The following is a 23,853-nucleotide window of genomic DNA, read 5'->3' on the forward strand; positions in this document are numbered from 1 at the left end:
ACCATGCAGAGTTACAGAAGAGTCATTCAATGCAAGTGGAAGGCAACCGAAAAGACCAGGAGAGAACAGGAATCATGCAGAGCTACAGTAAACAAACTCCTGTTTAAACACAAGCACACAAGCACACTCTGGACTCACAGAAATCTGGTGGTAGAATCGACCTCAATGCAGTTGAGTTTCTGATCTTTTGTCAGGCTTCAAGAATCAGAACCACACATTAAGTTCCAATTAAGATGGTTTATTGCTCATGCCTATGCACAAGAATCTAGTCAACTAATGGTCAACACTAAACTGACATTAGATAAGGATCAATGGAATTCAAGGGACTTAGACCATTTGTGGCTGTGTACAGATTCTAGGCCAGTGAGGGCAAACCTTTTAGAGACCGAGTGCCCAAAAATTGGCCCTGCCCCTGCCCCGCCCCTACCCTATCCCCCATCCCACCTGCCCGCAGGGCCACTCACCGCCTCCAGGGCCCATCACAGATCACCCAGGCAGCCCAGCAGCGCCATGGCAGCCACGCCCTCTGCCCACGCCCCGCACAATCAACTGTGCGGGATGGGGCATGAGGGCAGAGTCTTGTCTACGCTGCTTGGCAGCCATGTCCTTGGCTGCGCTGTTCCATGTGGGCCACGCTCAGGAGCGACTCTCCTCCAGGGGGGCTGCTGGTGAGGAGGGGATTGTGGAGGGAGGCGAGGTGGGGGCAACGGCACGTGTGCCCACAGAGAGGGCTCCAAGTGCCGCCTCTGGCACCAGTGCCATAGGTTCGCCACCACTGTTCTAGGCTGATTCCTCTCTTGATGCTACCCCCCAAGATCTGCTTCTCCTTCTTCTACAATTATTACACTACCTCCTTTTCCTATTCACTAGAGTTTTCTGCAATTTAGATTTGTTCATCAGAATGCAAATAATAAATCTAGCAAATATCTATGCACGTGTGCTTGTGAGTAGGCGGATGTGTCTGTGCATATAAATATACTCAAACGTAGAGTTATTGTTGCCCTTTTACTACAGTATATTCTGTACTGACAATTTCAGTCACAACTTTATAACTTCAGTAGTATGAATTGGTACTTTTTTGCACACCTCTGAGTGATTGATGCATAGAAGTATTCAACTTACAACCATTCATTTAGCAACAATGGTACTGAAAAAGTGACTTATCACCAGTCCTCACACTTATGACTGACAGCGTCCCTGCAATCACATGATCGAAATTTAGCTGCTTGGCAACAGCTGCGCGGGCATGCGTTTACCACAGTTGCAGCGTTCTGTGGCCAGGCAGTTGCCATCTCTAACTTTCCCAGAGAGCTTCTGACAAGCAAAGTCGATGGTGGAAGCCGGATTCACTTAATGACCGTGGCAAAAAAGGTCATAAAATCAGCGTGGCTCACTCAGCACCTGTATCTCTTAGCGATGGAAGTTCTGGCCCCAACTGTGGTTAAAAGTCCAGGACTATCTATACTTAATGTGATTTAATATTTACGTATCTTGCTTATCCCTGCTTCAAAACCCTCCCTCGGGAGGACAGGCACGGCCCCTCTAGGCAGCCCAGGGGCGTTTGAGAAAATGGGCCAATACTTTAAGAATGGTCAGAGGCACAGGGTTCATACGTGAACCTGAAAACAATGTCCTGTTATATGTAAATGACGTAAAACACAGACTTGGGTCACTTTGCATCAGACAAAAAATGGTGCATGAACATAGCTGTGCATGATGTATGCAAGTCACATCCAATTCATTTCCCCCAGGTCACGTACGTGTCCTGTTTTCCTGAAATAAACTTGAGACGGCCTAACCTGGGCTCAGGCTTTCTTACAACCTCCCAGCATCAAGTCTGTGAAGTAGGCTAGGTTTAGAGACAGTCACTCATTGAGTACCTAAGCCAAGTGAAATTTGAACCCGGGCCTCCCTGACGCCACGTGGGCTGACATTCACTTTCTGTCCCATTGAAGTTTCTCCAGCTGCCATGGAAGACATGCAGTCAGTACCAAGAGGAACATATTGCCTGCCTTATCCAATAGTTGATAGCTGTCCATTCTTAAGGACAGGGAAGCTGTTGTTTTTGAAGTGCCTCAACTATTATAGTGTCAGAGTTTGCAAGCAGCGAGTGACTATTCATCGAACTGGAAGCGGATGCCTAGGCCAGTCCCTGCTCTATACATCAATTTCAGAAAATATAAACCTCAAATATCCATAACCAGGGTTATATGATATTATTCCCACAGCAACCCCTATTAGAAGTTACTAAAAGCTGACACCAATTTGATGCCAATCAATGCCTTCATTTATTTAAAATTCTAATAAACAAATTCATATTTCAGAGGCTTTAGAGTTTCATGGAGAGAATTAGCCTAAGGAGGACCATAGAAATAACAGACCGATCAGTTGATTACAAACTGGGCAGGAACAGATTGCAAGAGTGTGCTCCCAAGAACTTGGATAGACTTTCTACAATTAGCAGGAGCCAGAACCAGTGTACTATAAACAAATTACATCAGACCAACTCATCTCCTTACCAATGTTTCTCTATTTTGACAACTTTAAAATGGGTGGAATCAACTCCCAGAAGCAACTGGAGTATATATTTTTTTTTCATTTATTTGTAAACTGCCTTTATTATTTGCAAATAACTCAAGGCAGTGAATATATCCAACACACCTTCCTCCTATTTTCCCCACAACAACTCTGTGAGGCGAGTTGGGCTGAGATAAAGTGGCTGTCCCAAAGTCACCCAGCTGGCTTTCATGGCTAATCCAGGACTTGAACTCATGGCCTCTTGCGTTCTACTCTGGTGCCTTAACCACTAGGCCAAACTGAAGTTGAAGTCCACATATCTTAAAGTTGCCAAGGTTGAAAAACACTGACTCTTGCTTGGATAGAGTTACCAGCTAAGTAGCTCAGGTGAATGCCACCACAGTAGCTGGACCCACCCCCCCAAAAAAAGATTTCATTCAACACAGAATCTTGTGATGGTCTCCTGTGGAAATGTTGGCTGTTAGGCAGACTTACAACTGGGTGAATTATGGTGCCTGAAGAAGGCTCCCTGAGTGGAGGGCTAGTCACTGGACTGGATGAGAGAGGAGACATTAATGAAGTTTGCCGATCACCCAATGCAAAGCAAGCTACCGGTTGGCTAGGCCTCAAGAGGGACTAACGGCCTTCTCCCGGATGCAGCTTGGCTGCTCACCTCTCTGTGTCCATCTGGCCTAGATGTAAATTAAACATGTACCTACCAGTATGTCTAACATTGCCGTTTTGCCGTCACGAGTTTGTTGCCCTTTGGCATGACCAAGAAAAGAAAAAAAGAAAAAACCACCTTAAAAAACCTGGCAGATATCAAGTTTTCAAATATTTATACTAAAACACCCTGCCACAGTGTGGTTACAGGGGCACGAATTACAATGAGTTTAAAGAATGGAAGCCAAAGAAATGTCCTTGTTCTACTGATTTTTCAAAATGCCACAACTGGCTATAAATTCTGGGTTGCATTTTTTTCCCCGAGCATTGTTATTTCCTCAGCACTACACATTCTTAGTAAATGAGATGGATGAAAACGGAAGGGGCTGGCAACACAATTCTAAACCAGCCTTTCTCAACCTTGGCAATTTTAAGATGTGCGATGGTGCAAGATGAATTCCTGGAGTTGGTCTTAAAAGTTGCCAAGATTGAGAAACGCTGTTCGGAGAGACACCAAGTCCTACAAATGTTCTTGAGGTCATTTGTCCCAATCTCAGAAAAAAGGAGCAGTGATCGCAATAAAATTCAAAGACAGCGACTAAAGAATTTGTAGCTACCCAGGTTCTTGGCCTTAGTCTGAACACTGACTGAGGTCACTCTGGGATGGAGGAAAGCACCTCCAATAATACCTCCTCCCTCGGGCCAGATCACGCTTGGGCGCTTTCCGATTTGTACACTGATCTCAACTTCTTGACTGTGGAGCGAAAGACCCCCGTTTTCACAACAAAGGAACAGATCCATGCTTCACCTCGGAAGTCAGAGCAAGGCCGTCCCCAGCCCGGCGCCCTCCCCGTTCCCAGGCCCCCTCCTTCGGCTGCAAAATGAGGATTTTCAAAATAGCCCATAAGTTGGGGGGGCGGAATCTCGGTAATATCAACGCCAAAAGCCCTTCAAAACTGCACCCGACCGGATGCCCCTCGCTTCGCTTCAAGCCGCCACAACGCCAGAAGAACAACACTAGCAACTCTGCGGGGAGGGGACGGAGCAGGGGTCGCGTCCGCCGAAGCCTGCCCATTTCCCCCAGCGGTTCAGGCCTGCGGGGATCCGCTCGTCCGCTAGAGGGCGGCAGGAGGGACTCTCGCCTCGCTCTGCTGCCCTCGGCCGGCGGCGCGGCGTTTTGCGAGCCCGACGGGGCGGCGCGGCCTCTTGGCCGGGAGGGCGCGAAGGGGCTGGCCGGCGGCCCCGAGGATGCTGCCACTCGGAGGTCCCGCTCGCGCGAGTTCCCGATTGCGAGCTCGGTCCCCGCCCGGCTTCTGCGCAGCCCCCCCCCCCCCAGCCCACGCCTCGTTGCAGCGCGGCGCCTCTGCTCGGAGCGTACCTTGTGCCCGGCCGGAGGGCGGCAGCAGGAGGAGGGCGAGGAGCAGCGGGCCCCAGGGTTGCCGGCAGCGCGAAGGGTCCATGCCTGGGGCGGGGAGGGGGGCGAAGAGAGGCCGTGGAAGTCAGAGAAGCGTCTCTCGCTGAAAGCTGCTCTCCTCTGCTCTGCTCTCTCGCGCTGCCGGCGGCGCCTCCTCCTCCCGAATTCGGGGTCGTAATCACTGGTTTCACAGGGGTCCGAACCGCCCAGGACCGGTTGAGAAGGGAGCGTGTAAAAGGATTCCCGACCGCCCCCCCCCCAACACCACCCCCGCCGCTAAAAGTAACTGGGGGAAGAGTCCGTCCAACGCCCCCTCCCTCCCTCCCTCCCAATTTCTCCCGCTTGCATAAGGCTCAACGCCGTCTGGAGGCCGGCCCTTTCCTGAGTGGTATGTGGAATCCAGGGGTGGTCCTTCTCTCCCCCCCTTTTAACCCAAAACCACCCACTCCCCTCTTTTGACTTAGAAACTTTCGGAAACAAGGCAGGGGTTGCCGCGGCTGTCCTCTTTCAAACAGAAAGGGAAATTCTCTGAAAAGCAGCACAAGGAAAAATGTCTAAATTTCAATACCATTCTGCACGCGCAAAAACCCCCAGAAAAATAAACCAGACAGAGAGAAAAAAATTAAAGGGGAGAGTCTCCATGTTGCAACTGGGGTGGTTAACGGTTTAATCTTTGGAAACGAACATCTAAAACAAACTGCCACTAATAACAGAAGAAAAGTGAGTCACTTTTTGTCCTAATGAAAGCACACTCAGATCTGGTTTTATCTTACTCAAACAAGATACCGCTCAATCGTGGTTCAAGCTGAGGATCACGGCTGAAATCCTTCCATCTCCCTCTTCTTCCGCTCCTTCCACAAGGAGGAGATAAGAGAGGTCAGGTGTCACTTCAGGAATCATCCTGGTTTGTGCTGCTTGGCCACAGCTGGGGAATCTATTCCATCTCCTGGGTCAAGTCCTCTCCAAAACGTAAAGCACCTCAGTCCCCAGCAGGAAGTTTCGTGCCTGGGCATTAATATGCCTTAAGGGAGCAGAAATGTTTGTATCTTATTTTACTACTTCAGTATTGAATACTTGTTATCTAGGCTGTCCTGCATCTAGCCTGCCTTGGCTGATTGCAAACAAGGTGAGTGTAAAAATCATCAAGAATCTGGCTAAACTCCAGGCAGTTGCTTCACTTTCACATAAGCTATCTGTGTGTGTGTGTGTGTGTGTGTGTGTGTGTGTGTGTGTGTGTGTGTGTTTCTAAAAAGGCTGTAGTAGGCCTATTGCAGCTTCCATTGAACAAGATGTCCAGAATCAACTCTTGACAACTTCTCTAGCACAAATGCACTGCTTGATTATCTTTTCCAGGCTCTTCCCAGGTGTTGATGTCAGGCTGATTGGTGTGTAGTTTCCGAAATCCACTCCCCCCCCCCTTTTTTTTTTTTTTTTTTTTTTTTTTTTTGTAGATTGGAACCACTCCGGGATGGTCCTGGCAATGAAGCCGTTTCGAGTGAAGAGGGGTTCTCTTCCAATTTCTTGCCTGTTGTGACCTGCATTCCTATTCCGTCTCCTGTGGTGCGGCTTTTGGTAAGTTGGACTGTTTTTTTTTCCCTTTTGCACGAAGACAGATGCAGAGAATGAATTAGAAACAGTTCCGCTTCCCTGATGCTGGTTACTTCCTTGCCATCTTCTCCCATTAGTGGACTGATTGTTTCCTTGACTTCTTTCTTTACACTTTTTTTTAAAACGGCTTTAATGCAAAACGTTTGGACGTCTGATTCAGCTCAGCAATCCAATCAGCAAACCATGTTTTATTTCTGTTGTGCTTGGCGCACACAGCTCCTCGCCCCACTGCTTATTCAGGCTGCTCCAAAACTCAAAATTATTTGCTTTTAACTTGCTGGCTTCGCCACTGACATTTCCAGGAATGGAGCCAGGTTTTGCTCAACTGCAGGTCCTGTTAGAAGTCTCTTTACCCTAATCAAAGGCATTGAACCTCGATATCTGTGTATTACCTTTGCTTTTCATTCCAGTCTATTTTATTCTATTTCCATAGCTGTTGGACTCCTATCACCGTTCTTCTGTAAACATCGTCTTCCTGTGCCTCTAGCCATAAATCCTTAAAGTTAAAGATTAATAATAGGGATACAAAAAAGAAAAGGAGCCAGCAGGAAGGAAAAGTTTTGATAGTTTGCAAAAGTTCCAAGATAGATGTAGCTGTTCTCTGGGCTGCTAGTTACACCCCTAGCCAACTACTGATAACAAACTCAAGATATTTATTGCAGTTGTAAATCTTTCACCAAAGTAACACAAAGCACATTGCAAACACAAAGCTTTCTGTGTGGAAAACAAGCGGAATTGCTTATCAAAAGAGTTCCAGTGACAAACTGCAATTTCAGGACGATCCAAAGATGGTCCGTTTCTTGTCCAAGAATCCAGGCAATCCGACAGAGTCTCAGGTAGGAAATCTGATCATTTTTTGTCCATCTCTGATGCCCTGGATATGAGCTTCACCAATCAGTCGAACGTGTTTCTTTCTTTCAAGGAGATGACGTAACTTCCTTTGCTCACTTCTTCCTAGTTTGTGACATGTTGCCGGGCCTGGGATCTTGCGTCCTTAGATCACCTGACCCAAAGCTGGTACCTGTGTGGCCTGAGGGGCAGGTGCTTCCCTCAGCACCTGGGGCCTTCCTGGGGCCTTCTTGGGAGAGCAGGGAATGGCAGGGGAGGCTGAAGGCGAGACTTTATGAAAATGAGCCTCCTGGCTGTGGAGAACCTGCAGGAACAGAGCCAGCGATTGTGGCGGTTGGCCAGACCAGGAGACAGAATAGAATAGCAGAGTTGGAAGGGACCTTGTAGGTCATCTAGCCCACCCCCCACCCGTGCTCAAATGTTAGGAGTTTACCTGTTTCATGCCACATTTGTGATGAAAACAAAAATAATACAGGTCTGGCTGCTTGTTTTTAATCCAAAAAGAAAAACAAATATTCCTTTACTACTGAGGGCACATCTTATAAACAGTTGTTTTCCAGGGTGTATCTGCTGTCTCTATCCCACTATTTACAAGATAACATTGGACAAGTCCAGAAGGAAAAAATAAAAATAAACTTTCAGCCGGGAGGATAAGTTAATGGAAAGTCCTTCACTACATTTTCATCATTTGCTATTATAACCTTTTGCATTTTATGTAGCTTATGAAGTAGCTGATAAATACATGGAGCTTTTAAAAAGCATGTTGTGCAGTATATCGTGCACTGAATTATTACTAATGGTAGAAACAGTAACAGTAGTGCAGATGCTGCCAAGACTTAAGTCTTCCTTGGCTGATTTCTTGGAGAGGTCAGGTCATTCCCACGTTCAACCAAATCCGTTCCTGAAATCCAGTTATGGCCAGGTTCTTCCTGGAGGCAGAGTTAAAAGAAACCAGATGGCTGCGATTTTTCAAATGAAAAAACATGTGTTTTGTAATCACAGTCACTATCTTGACTTTTTTGACGCCTGCCTGGACCTTTGCCTCTTCCCTGCTGCATCCTCCTGTTAGCCTGTATGGCAGCCTCGGACTTTGGAGACTGGGCAAGCCTCCCCGAGAGAGGGCTTTCTCTTTTTCAAGGGCTAAGGCTGGTGACTCCCAGCCTTTCCCCCTCCTTTTATGTATCTGTCCATTTAACCTCAGAGGGGATGGAGATACATCAGCACTTTGTCCTATAGGGAAATCCAAAGCGCATTGCTTGACTTGGAGACAGATGCCAAGGGCCTGAACACGTTTCTACTCCACTCCATAAAATCCAGTGAAAATGGCGCAAGGCCTCTCTTATAAAACCAGGAATGAAACTCTAAAGAATCCAAGAAGCGGATTCAAACCCTCCCCTTAAGAGCTTTCCTTCCACTCCTTCCAACTGACAGGGTATTCTCACTGCGGGAAGGGACAACTCGCCATGGCCAAAGGGACAAATCACTGCAGAACAATTCAACAATTCAATTTAATTATTTAAAATAATTTTAAAAATATTTTAATTTTTGTCATTCACATTTTATTTTGTCCCTCCTTTGGCACTCTTTTTTTAATGATTCTATTCCACTATTTCTTCGATTATTAGTGTAACTTTTGTCCTGTGGCGAGTTGTCCCAGACCCCCCCACTCACTGTGTTGTTTAGCCGTCTATAAATCAGTTCCAAAATTTTTGCTCCATGGAAAAAGAGCCCCCTGAATAAGGACTGATCAGGTGTATGTTGGAAGTACATTAACCATTTAAGATGTAGGTGCCTGCAAATTAATACACGACAGCAGCTTCTTAAAGAAGCACGAAGTTGGCTTTGTGACGGACGGGACAAAGGCCAGCAGGTCGTCCCTGATGTACATCTACAGTTGGGACCGGAATTTCCATCGTAACTTGGTGCAATTATAAGGTGAGTCATCAAGTAACCAGAGCCAATTTTATGATCATTTTTACAGAGCTCATAAAATGAATCACCACGTTCATTAAGTAAATCATCTGGTCATTAAGCAAATCATGTGGTTATTAAGTGAATCTAGCTTCTCTAATGGACATTTTTTGTTAGAAACTAGGTGAGAAGGTCACATATTATGATCGCATGACTGCAGGACGCTGCGATTAGCCGTAAACGCAGATAGGCTGCCAAGTGCCCAAATTGTGGTCACGTGACCGGGAGGGGCAGTGCAACCGTCATCAGCGCAAGGGCAGGCTGTAAATCACTTTTTTCAAAGCCATCTTTGAATTGTCATTAAATGAACGATTGTAAGTCAAGGACTGTCTGTATTCTAAAAGAATACCATTTAATGCATGCAGACACATACAATACAGGAAGTCCTTGACTTACAACAATTCACTTAGTGACTGTTCAAAGTTACAGCAGCACTGAAAAAAGTGGCTTCTGTGTTTTTCACAATTGCGACCTTTGCAGCATCTCCATAACCATGTGGTCACAATTCGGAGGTTTGGCCACTGGTTCATATTTGTGACCATTGCTGTGTCCCAAGGTCATGTGATCACTTTTGTGAGCTCCTTACAAGCAAAGTCAGTGGGGAATCCAGATTCACTTAACAACTTTTCAACTGCAGTGATTCACTTACCATTTGTGGCAAAAAAAGTCATAAAATGGGGCAAAACTCACTTAACAAAGGTCTCACTTAACAACAGAAATTTTAGGCTCCATTGTGGTCGTAAGTCAAGGACTACCTGTATGCCTATTTTCCTTTCAGAACTGGCAACATTATGAAGAAGGTGGAAAAGGTGTAGCAAATAGTTAATTGAAAAAAATAAAGGTGTGATCTGATCAAAACCTTCTACACACATTTCTTTGTTGCGGTCACCATCTGAACGTTTTTCCTCAGCCATTCCCGGTGGGCACCTCCTCTGAGCTGGCCTCTAACCACTCGGTGGGACCCTGTGGCTGCTCTTCCGGGAAGGGTGAATACAAGCAGGGGATCAGCTGATAAGCAGAAGAGACCCTGTCAGTCCCGGTTTGGTGGCCTGGCTCAGATTTAGCTCTGGAGGGAGGACGAGATACGGCAGGACCCAATCCAAGGGCGGGCAGGCACCACGGCAGAGAAAGATCTCGGGGTCCCGTCAGATGATTTTCCTTAGCAGACAGAACCCCTAACGTGCTTTTCCTGCCAGATCTGATGGGATGGGTAGGTGTACCTGGGGAGAGATGGTTCCCTCAAATACCATTTTTTCCATCAAAATTTCACATCTATATTTCCAAATCCAGATAGAAATTTCATTGGAAGTTCAATGTGGAGGGACTTTTGTTTTCAACTGACTATCTTCGGTCCGCAAAGTGATAAAAATGCTCCTGATGGAATGTGGGCTGATGAAAGAAACGATGGCTCATTTCCCGTGCATTTTATGGGCCAAAAAGTGCAAAATGTACAAAAGAACAAGGAGACCATTTTCTTAGAAATGCCTGAATTTCAACATAGTCCATATGCAGTCCCTTCTCCTCCTTTGGCTAAGCATGGGGGAAGGACTTTATACTCAAAGTCTTAAGTGGCATGTCTCCCACATCCCTCCAAAGATTAGTAAGGAGATTAAGGCTTGCTCCATTCTGAAGCAATTTAAAGGATATCTTTTGCAATTGTTTCCCCAAGAAGTGGGTGGAGAACCCTCCATTCTGATCCTGGGTATCATTTCCAGAGACAACATTTGGTTCTTATTTTCAAAATATAATCATGCAAGTCTAGCAGAAAAACAACAAGACCATCATTGTGCCACAATAATTAGTCAGACATGCACCATTCCAAAACTATGTGTTACTAAGGTTCTCAGAAACTCTGGTTATCGTTATTCAACATGTCCAACTAAAGGTTACGTTTGGTTTCCTCGGTGTTATCAGAATGAGCTAAACATTAATTACCCTTTTTGTAGTAATGGAAAGCCAAGAGGGTGTGGGTTTGACTGTTAGGATTACTGCAGAAAAAAAAAAACAATTGCTATCAATCTGTGTTCCGTAGAAGACCTGCATATTGCACAGACCAGAAGCAGGGCTGAGAAAATAACTACAAACCCCTCACATCCTGGACGTAAAATGTTTCAACTCCTCCCCTTGCGGAGCAGCTATTGGATGCCAAAACAACTAGACACAGAGACAGTTATTTCCCTCATGCCCTCACTCTCCTGAACATCTAATCCTCACAGCACTGTTTTATTTCTAGGTATATTCATCCATGTTGTATGGCTATAGTATCTCATCTTCTCTACATTGTTATGATTATTATTACTCTGTTGTTTTGCATGTACATGAGAGATAAATTCCTTATGTGTTTAGTCACACTTGACTAATAAAGCTAGTCTAGTCTAGTCTAGTCTATTTTCTCTATTCACTGCTCTGCTCTGCTCTACTCTACTGGTTTAGAAGGGTTTTTTTTTTAAAGTTGCCAACTGCTGTTGAGAATTGGCAGGGAGAATAATAAATGGTGTCACATTTGTATTCCTCTCCCCCACCCATATTTTCCTAAAATTGTCTCATGTACTCAGTCCTGGCCATATTGTGATCAACTGAAAAAAGTTTTAGACCAGTGGTTCTCCACCTGTGGGTCGGGACCCCATTTGGGGTCGAACAACCATTTCACGGGGGTCGCCAAACAACGCAGTCCGCCATTTTTTTCCCCCTTTTCCTTAGCTGTGCTACTCCCTTTTATTCTATTGGCTTTGGAAAGCCAATAGAATAGACTCTCTCGAATAGAGTCTAATTCTATTGGCTTTCAAAAGCCAATAGGAATTGTCCAGGCTGTCTCTGCCCTGCTGAGCCCGCCAAAAGTCCCATTCTGCCAACGGTGCTGTACCAGTTGAGTAGTCCTCGACTTATGACCGGTTGAGTAGTCCTCGACTTACGACCGGTTGGGGGTCGCAGCATTAAAAAGGTTGAGAACCACTGCTTTAGACTTTCATCCTGATTAGATTTATTGCTCTTGTTTATATTTCTGTTGAAGTACGTGGGGATGACATTGACAAATACAAGTTCTAAACTGTTTCAAAATAACTTTGTGCCTCTTTGGAATGATATTAAACAGACTAATTGAGATGAGATTAATTACAACTATCTTTATTGGGTTAATCTCTGAAATCTCTTTTAAGATGAATGTTTTACCAAAAATGCTATTTTCTGATTCAGACTCTTCCAATATTTGTAACTGATAACTCCATTTAAACAATGTCAGTTTATATAGCAAGGGAAAAAACCAAGAATTAGATATACTGTAAATTATTGCAAGATAATAAAAGAAGAGGTTTGGATTTACCAGATTTCAAATTGTACTTTGATGTCTGTCATTTGGTCTGGCTAAAAGAGCGGGAGGCTCTCCAAATAAGATTTGAGCTGGAGGGACAGGAATTAAGATTTGGATGGCACACCAATTTATGCTATATGATAAGGTCAAAGTAAATGCTGAGTTCAACAACCAATTTGTTAGACATGCCATCCTAAGAGTTTGGAATACAGTAAATATAAAGTAAGGTTTACTGCAAAGATATATGGCCTAGGAGGGCTTGTTTTTTGTTTCCTTTCCTTTTCTTTTGTTCTGTTTTGGAAAAGAAATGTAATCTATCAACCTGCCGCCTCAGTCCATAAGGGAGTTTATGAGCAAGACACGGTCCAACTACGCAGACAGCCCTCAGTTTACAACCGTTCCTTTAGTGACTATATAAAATTACAACAGCACTGAAAAAAGTGATTAATGACTGTTTTTCATACTTGTAACCATGGCAGCAGCCTCATGGTCATGTGATGAAAATTGGGGTGCATTTATGACAATTGCAACATCCTGGGTCACGTGACCCCCTTTTGCAACCTTCTGACAAGCAAAGTCAATGGGGAAGTCAGATTCACTTAACAACTGTATTAGTAACTTAACAACTGCAGCAATTCATTTAACAACTGTGGTAAAATGGTCATAAAATGAGGGAATTTTGGCCTCAGTTATTATTGTTAAGTCAAAAACTACCTGTATTTTAGATTAAAATGTTCTGGGATGAAATCCCATATTGTTAGTTATGGGTCACTGTACATTCCAAATCAAGAAAATGGGGCTTGATTGACTAAATTATGTTTTAAGTAAATCATGAGTAATTTTTTAATACAAAGTCAACCTACTGAGAAAGTTACAGGTCTTTAATATCAGAGCCAATACTTCACTTTAATTTCTGACCACTTTGGAGAGCTGCTTCAGTATATTTATTTCAGTTAATTCTGTTGCAACTAGCCAGCGGTGGGGAAAGTCAGGATAATTGTAGGAGTGCCACAGCTGGACTTCAAAAAATCAGACGACCACAGAGAATAGCAAAGAGGTATAAAAATCCTTGGTTTTTTGCTGCCCTCTAGTGATCACCTTAAATTCTGGTCTAATAGCTTTAAGTAAATGTACAGTAATTCAAAAATGAACCAATGCTAAACTTTATTGTGCTTCACGTTTACGTAGCTGCCTATTTAACAAATGTGACTCTTGGCAGCATACAATAAAGAACAACCATAAAACAACTACTTAAAACTTTCCGCAATAAAAAAATCAGTATTTCTTTAAAAAGATTAAAAGAGGGCTTCCTTGGCATTGCAAATATCCTCCATCTCCCTGGAATCACCAGACCTATCGGGACAGGCAGCTCTCGGTGTCTGAGGGCTAATTCGAGGTCACTTTGTTGTAGGCGTGCAGCGAGAAGTACACAAGGTGTTAGACCCTCCTCCAAGGGAAACGCAACTAGCCAGGCACTAATGTCTTTAACGTATTTCAGATGAATAAATCTCCTTTCTGTTATAGAAACTGCTTCACTGCTCATCGCTTAGGGTTAAGAATTCCACTCCCGGGCAGGCAGAGAGAGACAGAGAGAAAGAATGCTACAGCCACCATGTGAGTAAACATTCATATATTTCCAATTATAAAAAAATTACAAATGAAAAGTACAGTAGCTTTTCTTTGCTTTTCATCTTCCAAATAGCAAGGTTTACTGTAAATCATTTTACCTTTTTTGTAACTGAAAATGTTTCTAGGTCAGAAAGAGGTGGTAATTCGTTTTGGGAGCATTGGCAGGAAGGAAACAGTGATTGCAATTAATTAATTATGGAAGAAGAAAAAGTCTCACAACGGTAGCATTGGTAGCTGAGCTAAATATAGATATAAATCAGCACCTTCTGCAACTGAAGAGCTATTTTAGCTCTTTTAGCAACTGGCCCGAGCCAAGCTGAAGGGAGCCTGGTTCTAGGCTGCAGAGGGTGCGGACCACACCCTCGTTCATTCACACCTCACAACTTAGCCACCCTTAGAGAGTATACACCAAAAGGGGTGGTCCACTATTCGGCCACCCCACGGACCAGGCCACTGACTGAGGGAACCTGGGCCTTTCTCCGGATGGTTCCAGGTCCTTCCAATCCCACAAGGTCATCTTCATGGAAGAGCTGAACCAATTCTGCCTCTAATTTAAACGATAAACCTAATTTCAGAAAACCCTGGGCAACTGGTCCTGCCTCAAACTAAGCAGACATTGTAGGAAGATGGCGAGTCTGGGCCTCCACTTCAAAAGCTCACATGTAGCAAACAATTGTGTCATGTTGTATCTGGAGGAGGAATGGGAGCCTTCTCAGGTATCAAAATGTCGTAGGAAGCCCTCTCCCCTTAATTCATGCCTGGATCTTTGAGTCTGATTATAAAGAGAGAATCCACTAATTCTTTCCAAACTTAAACTATACTGGAAATTAAAATGTAATGTCTTCTTCAGATCGAGCTCAATTCCTACTGAACAAATCTTTTTCTTTTTTTGTGTGGGGGTGACTTCATAATCTAGCCTAGAACCCAATTTACCAGTGATTCGTGATGACTGTAGGTAGCCCGTTTCAAAAGGATGTGCTTCATATGTACACTATTAAGTGTACAAGCTTAAATCCCAGCTAGATTAAGAAGATTCCTCTACGTTAAGAGAGAAATGTTTCTCTAAAGCACACCATATATATCAAAAATCCAAATTATGTTTTTGTTTGGTGCTAATTAACATTACTGGAAAAGAAAAATGTGAAAGATGCTCTTTTTTTCTACATATGATGGATTTTATTAAATTCTGGGTTTATGACTGAACAATGCATTTTAAGAAGGACACTGATGAAGAAGAAGAGTGTATCCAGAAGAAAGGAACTAAGCCTGGAAGGACAAACATGCAAGAAAGAAATATTGGATGGATTTAGCTTAAGAAAGAGAAGAGAATTGCAGAAAAACGTGACTCAAGAATTCAAACACTTGAATGGCTGTCATGTTGTAGAATATGGAATAGTGTTATTCAGAATTGCTGCATACTCTGAATTCTCTTCAGAGATGAGCAAGTTCATTTGTCTAAAGTTGTTTCAGAACACAGGACGAGGCGAAAAGGAATTAGATTTTGGCTGGACATTGCTTTTAAAAAATTGTATTGGTAAGAGCCACTGAAAAACGGAGACAACTTAGAACCGAGACTTCCGCAGCAAGTCCTGAATTCTGCCACCTGTTGGGCCTGTGGCGGGAGGCAGCCGTGGTGGGCAGCAGGATGGATTGGATGGTCTCCAAAGTCCCTTCAGAGCTGGGAAAGCATCGTTGGTTTGCAAATAAAAATGATGTGCGGCAGCAACGATGCGCATACTTCAGATTCAGATATATTTCAAAAGCAGAAATACACTTGCGATCCTTTATAATTGTTTGACTATGTGAGTTAGCATTAGCATTTTGAAATGATTGCATTTCAGCATAGTTGATCAAGTGATTAATTTTTTTTATTATGGCTAATGAAAATATAATCTCTCCCCCCCCTCCCTCCTTCCCTCTGTGTGGGGGGGGGGTTCCTTGAATCCTAGAGAACCAGCTTCCTTTTCACGTGATAAATTCATTCCTCATTCATTTTTACCTTCAGTAATGAAGGCAGAGCTATTTCTGCCCCTGAATCTCAAGGCTCATAAAGTCAGAGATGTGTTAGGAAGCTGCACTGTTCAGATAAGAGTTATCAAAAGGGAGGGTTTTTCTTTTTAATTTGGCACCTAGCAGCTTGCTTGAAATTCCTGTCCTCCTTCTCAATTTACTTTAGTGCAAGTTGCTGTGTTATTTGAGGCTTCAAAAGTGTTGAGGAATGGAATCCAGTGACAAATTATTGGTGACCATGAAAATGGGTTTCTCAGTTTTTAGCTGACGTGTTCATAACTATATATACTTGCTTCTTTCTCTCTTTTTTTTTTTGAAAGAGAGAGAGAAAGAGAGAAACAGAAAAAGGAAAGCAATTTGCTAGTGGATGAATAGAAGTGCAACCACAGATTCATTTATGATGAATAAAAAAACAAATAGCTACAGTATTTAATAGTAATTCAGTATCATAACCATTATGAATACACAGCCATTATTGAGTCACATTTACATACCTACTGTATATTACGCCTTCCAGATCTAAGCTGGAAAAATCTAGGCAGCTGGATGGATCTGAACGTCTCTCTTTGCCAAATAGCAGACACAATGTCATGAATTATCCTAGTCCTCTCTCTTTATGCATATGTGGTGAAAACCAGTATTTCTGTGTTTCTGAATATATAATCTTCAGATCTTTCTCTTTCTATAACATAGGAAGCAGTGTTTGATGCCCCATTAATCACTGTTTAAATTGAAATCCCTCTCTAAGTTATCATTTCAGATAATCAAAGGAGACATACAACTATTCTTAGGAACATATTGGGAAGAAAAAGTGAAAACATTGCTCATAAGATAAATTATGCATTATGTGAGTAATTTTACTGAACATCATTCTCCTCCATTTTAGGAAAAAGGACCAAGGACAATGTAACCCCTTCACATGGGTGACCTAAGAAGGAAAGTGCCGATTGAGGAGACACTGTTCAGGGCTGGAACTGGGCAGGAGGGAGAATGTGGCTGGGATCGCCCCTTTCCTTCCAGCTGCTTGGAAACATCTGCTGGGCTTTTGTGGAAAGAGATGCTGGGCTGCAGGGCGCAATTCTTCCATCTGGATTCGTGGTGATGTCCATTCACGCGTGCGTTTCATCGTGTGCACTCGGTCCATTGCATTAGGGCTCCTCTAGAGAATGAGCGTAGCTGCAACTAGGCGGAGAAACTATTGTCTGAAGCAGGAGATGAAATGGCTCATATCTATCTTCCTTCATGCGATGCTGACTAAATCATTGCTCCAGGTATCCAATTAAGTATATGCCAACTTGGCTTTTATCTAATAGGGAGCATCTATATGTGAACCATTTCTTGATGAGGTAATATGGAAAACCTGCGTTACTTTGCATTTTATTCAGCAGAAAGGACAAATATTTAAATCTCACCTTGCGTGACGTCTCTGATCCAGTTGTAGCAAGCTTTAAATATTCCCAGGGGATTGCTTACCTGCGAATAACCACATCTTCCTATTCTTCTGCCCTACAGCTAAAGTCTCAGCATTCAGGGCTGGTCCTAGCCTAAATCAAAGTGGAGCAGTCAGTTTACATTTGCATTTGAAGTTATTTTTAGAGCTATGCAAAATATTCAAAAGAGCATATTGTGAACTGTTGAGACTTTATAAATAAGGCTCAGCAGGGCTGGTGCTTGGCTGTTCCAGGGTCAGTCCGCGTGCAGCCCCTGGCAACCGCAGCAGCACTGTGGGCTCTCCAGAGACAACCTGGAAGAAGCCCTTGCACTGCTGGTAGAAAGGGAAGGAACACAATGAAAGATGGGTAATGTCAACAACTACATCAGCCCTGTAAACTGAATGAGTAGATGCCAAATGATGAAACTGACAAATGGAGGAAAGTAATCACATCGCATTGCACTTGTGTTGAAAGGGCTGGCCAGTGACCGTTGCCTGGGGGGGGGACACCAGTTAGGGGCTTCTTTCATGTCCCCTACAGGACCTGGAGCATTGGAGGAGAGCTTACCCTGCCCACGGCAGGGTTCAGGTCTCAGACGCGAGCTTGCTGCTTGTCAACCCAGTGTCCTAACCATGGAGCAGGCTCACATGCTCTTGTGAGAAAGCAATAGACTCTTAGGCTCCCAGGGTGCCACCACCCAACACTGGGTGAGCCTCTTCCTTATCGGTGTGTATTGCAACCAGATTATAGGGCATGTTACCTCACTAAATCAGTGGCATTTTCAAAGGGATGGAGAGAGGATCGGTCTTCCTGTACTTAAAGAAACCTCAGTCCAACCCAATGTATTTGTAGTCCTCAGCTCTCTCAGATTCTGAAGCATACTCTACATATTTTGATCTTGAATAATCCCACAGAGGAGGGAAGCAGATCCCGACGTGATTGGGTAACTAAGCAATTTCTGTAAATTTAGTTGACTGAAATAATATGTCCTGAGTAAAAAAAAATAGATTTTTATACATAAAAACAGTGTTCCACGTCTCTGTTGATCCATCCGTTATAGGAGGGAATGTTTAATATTAATATTAATATTCAATTGAATATTAATCTTTACAATCGCCTGAATCACTTGTATGTATTTAAGCCCAAATTTTCTAGCTTTTTTACACATCCATATCCCATTTCCAGCATAAGTGTTAAGTAACTTCATACATTCTAGATAATTTTCTCATGTTATATATACCAATGATAAAATATTTTATAAAAATTCCCTTTAAGACTGTAACATAATGTAAATTTCCCTCCTTTTAACAACATATTTTCCCATTGTTCCATGTGTATAGTATAACCAAGGTTTTTAGCTCACTTTATCATACGTTCTTTGACCTGTTCTTCTTTTGTTTCAAATTTTAATGAAAATTTATACATTTTAGCAATTCATATAATTCCATTTTGAATTTTGTCTTACGCTGTTCAATGCCATTAGTTCTTTATCTACTTTAAGGCTTTCTGATGGCTGCAAGAAAACCATTAACTATGTTCTGTGTCATCAAATGTTGTCTTAATTCTATTTTATATTCCCTTTGAAAAAACCCTTAACACTTGACAATATGTTAAATCATTTACCTTTGCCTGCTATACCTTCACTATAAAATGCTTCCTGTGCTGAGAACCGTAAAGGTATTTTCGAGCACAGCCTGAGTTGGTGGCTATTCCATAATCTCCGTATGTCAAGATTAACAGGGTGATTTTCGAAGCCTGCATTAACTTTGAGTCGACGGTGACACAGGTGCTTATGGCGCTGAAATCTAAGATCATGTTCTTCTAGCTCTAAAAGTATTTCGCTGTATTTCTCAACAACCCCTGTTCTTTTATCCAAACCAAAAATACCATTTCAGGTCAGGTCAGGTAGACTTGATCCTCCCCTTACCGTTTTGTGACCCTTTGCATTTAACTTGTGGGGTTTTTCCCTCGCTGTGCCATCCTAGGGGTATCTTTTGGGCATTGTTCCAAAAGGTCACAAGGCCCAGCTTTGAATCTGGAGAGCCACCTGCTGCTGGCACCACCTGACCTTAACCCTTCCCCGCCCCCGGCTCTCCAGCTGAAAAGACCGGCACTTTCTGAGCAAGTCTTAATTGTGCATTTTTTTAAAAAAAAAAAAAAAGCAAAACCCACTTTGGCCTTTAACTAAGTCACCTTCTGAGCTGGGGCAGAGGGCACCAGTGCAGAGAGCCTTACCTTCCTCTTTTTCTTAAAATATCAAGTGGATTAAGGATTATTATTCAAGGATTAATAGCAAAGCCAGAGGCTAAACCCTGATAAAAAATGGCATGCCAGCTAGTTTTGTTTAAAAAGATCTCAGCAGTATATTTCTGTAGATTTAGGAAAACACTTCATTTTTTGAAATTTTCTTGCTGCCACAGGCTGAAAAATTAATTCCTCAATGGAAAAGAAAGGGCAAAGAAAAAAAAACTTGGGCGTCTTGAACAGAAATTCTGAGATGTCCCCACTTAGACTGAAGGAGTGCTTAGGAGGAAGGTTCCTGTAATACACAAGAAGGCAAATAATTCCTGCGTCAGAAATCTTTATCAAAATAAAGATTTTCCAAGCTATGTGTAATATTTGTTTTACTTTTTAATGAAGTATCCCATTACCTTTTGTGGAATTAATACATGCCAGCAGCACAACCGTCACATTTTTGCTACAAATTCCTGACACAAAATCTGTACACAAAATCCATGTATTATGAAAGATTTAACAAAATAAGAATATTAGAATTGAAAGCAAATGTAAAATTGCAAGTGTGTTAGCATTTTTAATGCATTTTGATGTCAAAACTGATTGGAAATATGTCTAAAATGCTAACAAACTGTCAATACATCCATCCGCCGACATAAGTTTCTCCCCTTCACAAGCAAACAGGTGTGTGCATTTGGTCATCATCCACTTGGATGGTCTACTGTTCTATATACCTAATTATTATTTCACCTTTTTTTTCTAATAAGACAGTTGCCATATTTAATAACAAGATACAAAGTTTACTTCATTATGAGAAAAAGAGCTAGAGAAATACCAATCAAATCTCCCAATTGTTCTTTAGGCAATCTTTAGCCTTTTGGAATATTGAATGCAGGGATTATTCTCATTTCTTTAAACTTGTCCGCCTGTCAGTCTATAAAGCATGGATAAACTGTTCCCAGAGACACCTGTGGGGCTCTGTCTGCCTGCCCAGGTCTGTCACGGCCTGGTTATCCACAATAGACTTTGTCCCCCAAGTTCATTGCGGACCAAGACTGGAAATGATGGCTGTTAGAGGAGTTATTCTTTTTCTAGCAGCTTCAAAATTCACTTGGAGTTGTCATCTTTTCCCTACTCTGATACAAAACACCTTGCAGCTCTAGGGGTGGTGGGTGTTCCAGAACGAACCCTTTACGAGAGTTTTAAAGGCCCTTGGAGGCACAGGGAGGGGAGCCAGAAAAACGGGTGCTTTTGCGAATGCTTCAGATCAGGATCCATGCCTGGACTCCAAACGTATCTTCCGTGTTGTAGCTCATTTCTGAGTCGCTGCCAGAGCTCCACTCCAGAGAGCAGAGGAGGCAGGAGAGGAGCGGAGCAGCTGCCTTCCGCTAACCTAAAAGCCGCTGCCGGAGCTGCAGGTCAGGGGAAGGAAGGAGGAGAAATGGTTCCCAGCTCGGGCAAGGGGCTGCCGTAAAGTAGCTCATGGCGACATAAAATTCAGCAGCTGCAGACCTGTTCGTGACAGTTTCCAGCTCTCTTCCAAAACTAAGAGAAGCGCCTCCTGAGCTGGGTGGGGCATCTCATCATTTAGATCTTGGCTGCAAAGACCCCTCTCCCTTACTTAGGTCTCTCTGTGAATAAATCTGAGCTTCACCCCACAACAGTGAAACTGATTTTCTAAGATGAAATAGAGGAAAGCGGAAGATTCTGAGCTGCTGTTCTCACAATTAGAGCTGCTTCACTGAAACTCTGAACAGATGATCTAAGTAGAAACGGTGGGGATATTGAGGCAAAGGGGGAGGGAGGAATCAGGTGCAGCTCCTGAAATAGCTCAGCGATGATGAATATTCTGCCTGAATAAAATGAAGTCCTGGAAGAGAACAGATGTTGCTTCTGTGATCATCAGCCACAGCTCAGAGAATGGCTCCTCTGCCCCCAGGGCTCCATAGACGCCGGGCTCATCCCTTGTCAAAGGAATGCACGGTTATCTGCCCCAATGGTGCCACCCCCCCCCCCGGCTTCTGGGTGTAATACGGATCATAAACATGCACAAAGTAAATCTGAAGGTCTAAAGTAAAATAATATAATCATGTTCTGCCCTGTCTGATCCATCAAGTTCTAATTCAGCATTCTGTATCTTACCTGTAACACTCAGTCAGTGTCTGTTGAAAGCTGCTAAGACTATTCCCTGCCGTTTACTGCTACTATCTTGTTGTCAGAAGCACAGTCGTTTTATACAATTAAATCAACTTATTCCATAAACCTTGGTGTATAGCTACCTTCTATAACCTCTATAGCATAGTGTCAAGTACTCCCAAAGGAGTGAATGAAGAGGGAGCAAGTTGTTCCTCCTGAGTGGAATTATCACATCGCCTTTATCGGGACTCAATTTTTTTAGCATTAATCTTCCTGATGCCATCACTGCCAGTGTGCATTGGCACCCATTTAAAATATCTGCCCTCTTTTTCTAAAAGTCCATCAACCTTTGAATGAATTAGTTGTGATTATTTAAAGGTGCTCTGTGGTTCAAATTGTGCTTCCGTTCTGAGTTATTGAAATAGCCAATATTTCCTATAAGGCCAATATATGGGTCTCGGGCAGATACTAAAAAGCGGCAAAGAGGTTTAATGTTTCCAATTTGAAATTAAGCACCATATTAACTGCAGTGGGTAAAAATTCAAAAGAATTCCATGGAATCCCCTTTCTTATGTTAAAAACACCCCCTCCCCCCATGCTGACACATTACATTCAATCTCCTTCTGTATCGGCTACCCAGAGAGAGAACTAAAAATAGACCATAGCATTTTAGAGCTCCAGAACGTCTCAAAATCTGCTGTGCTTGCAAGAGTGAAGCAAAGAAGAGTTAGTCAGAGGTGTTCCCCATATGGCATATTTCAAATGTTAAGTTTTATGACTAAAAGGGGTTCTGTTTCCAAGTAAGGAGCTCTGGAGGGGAGGAGAATGGCAACAACCTCTGCAGTGGCCCTGGCAGAGCCTGGATCGGAGGAGGAGCTGGGGCCAGTGGAGGGAGATGGTGCTGCCTCTCTGGCTCAGGAGGAAAGACCAGAGGAGGAGGAGGACGATGAGGCAGTCCCGGGTCCCTCGGAGGACCTCGGAAGAGTTGCCAGGGAGGAAAGGGCAGGCAGTAACGCAGAGGAGGGACTTTGGAGCTCCGGAGACAAGCAATGGCCTCCCCCACCAAACCCTTGAGCACGGAGAATGGAGAGGAGGCAGAGCAGGGCAACCTGGCCACTTGGGAGGAGGGTCCCCCACCCCTCTTCACAAGGCTCCCCTGGGGAATAAGATTTAAAGAGATACTTTTGTCGGGAACAAGCCTCGCATTTTTCTAGCCACACTTGCTGTTACCAACAACTTGCCTTTGCCCTTTTGCCTTGCCTTGCCGTGTGGGACTTTATAGTGACACAAGTCTGTTCTGAGTTATGCTGCAGTCCCAGTGAACCCTCCGTATGACGAGGACACTCAGTGACCCCAAGCCTCCTGAACTGGGCCGCTCCCCTTGGCTTCTACTCGCCAGGAACTCTTGCAGGCCTGTGTGCGTGTTTGGAGCTTTGACTCCTGGACTTGCAGTTAGCGATGGGACTTTTTTGGGGAAAAGTTGGAGCAATGAAAGGGAGTTAATCCTTCACTTTGGCTGTGTCGCTTCCGTGTGTAGCCTGGGTCATAACAACCACAGGTGATGTTTTCCCTTTGTCTTCTTTGGTCAAAAGCATGAAACTGTTCTTAGCAGAGCAAATGCTGAAGATTTAGTACCACTATATATAAACCTCAATTCTGACATTGTTTCAGATTGTTTCTCCTTCTTGACAATAAATTCTGGCATGAAAAAGGATTAAAAATGATCAACCTTTCCGATTCTCCCCTGCAAAAATCAAAACATTAACAAATAAATACCAATATAGCAGACATGTGAAACCTGTGACGTCACGTGACGTCGCGCAACGTATCAGAGCTTTTTCGCCATTGCCGGCAATGGGATGGGCGCGGCTCCGGTATGATGAAACCGGCCCACAGGCTGGCAATTTGACACCCCTGCAATATAGTGAAGTTAAATGGGAAATGTTATTTGTGTTTGCATATCTAAAATCAGCAGAAGAGATAAATGCATTTACCCTCTTGCACACAAACACAGGAAAAGGAATCAGAAATAAAAGCAGTGTGGATCTAGTACTTTTTAATATTTGAGAATAATCCTTATG

At 43.5% G+C, this 23,853-nt stretch overlaps 1 protein-coding gene and 1 long non-coding RNA gene across 7 annotated transcripts in view; one reads left to right on the forward strand and one right to left on the reverse strand.

Moving 5' to 3' along the window:
* FBLN1 (fibulin 1) overlaps nt 1–5,512 on the reverse strand; it is a 41,774-nt gene extending 36,262 nt beyond the window's left edge. For 3 of the 5 annotated variants that reach the window (XM_039354595.1, XM_039354594.1, XM_039354596.1), the window contains exon 1: nt 4,559–4,859. In XM_039354595.1, the coding sequence (XP_039210529.1) occupies nt 4,559–4,640 (82 nt within the window). In that variant the 5' untranslated portion in view covers nt 4,641–4,859. Of the gene's footprint in view, nt 1–4,558; nt 4,860–5,367 lie in introns of those variants that run through there. The other 2 variants (XM_039354598.1, XM_039354597.1) reach the window with 2 other exon arrangements.
* Nucleotides 5,513–5,601: 89 nt separating this feature from the next.
* Nucleotides 5,602–18,427, forward strand: LOC120313088. 2 transcript variants are annotated; one of them, XR_005558044.1, is made up of 5 exons: nt 5,602–5,720; nt 6,046–8,986; nt 11,055–11,255; nt 13,854–13,943; nt 16,855–18,427. It is a non-coding gene; the product is annotated as an uncharacterized LOC120313088 (long non-coding RNA). The 2 variants fall into 2 exon arrangements; XR_005558045.1 differs by lacking the exon at nt 11,055–11,255 and having other exon boundaries at nt 6,046–7,038.
* The last annotated feature ends 5,426 nt before the right edge of the window (nt 18,428–23,853 follow it).

This window comes from Crotalus tigris, unplaced genomic scaffold, assembly GCF_016545835.1.
Source record: "Crotalus tigris isolate CLP2741 ecotype Arizona unplaced genomic scaffold, ASM1654583v1 scf7180000018563.1161478300:1536566, whole genome shotgun sequence".
In the NCBI taxonomy this organism is placed as follows: Eukaryota; Metazoa; Chordata; class Lepidosauria; order Squamata; family Viperidae; genus Crotalus; species Crotalus tigris.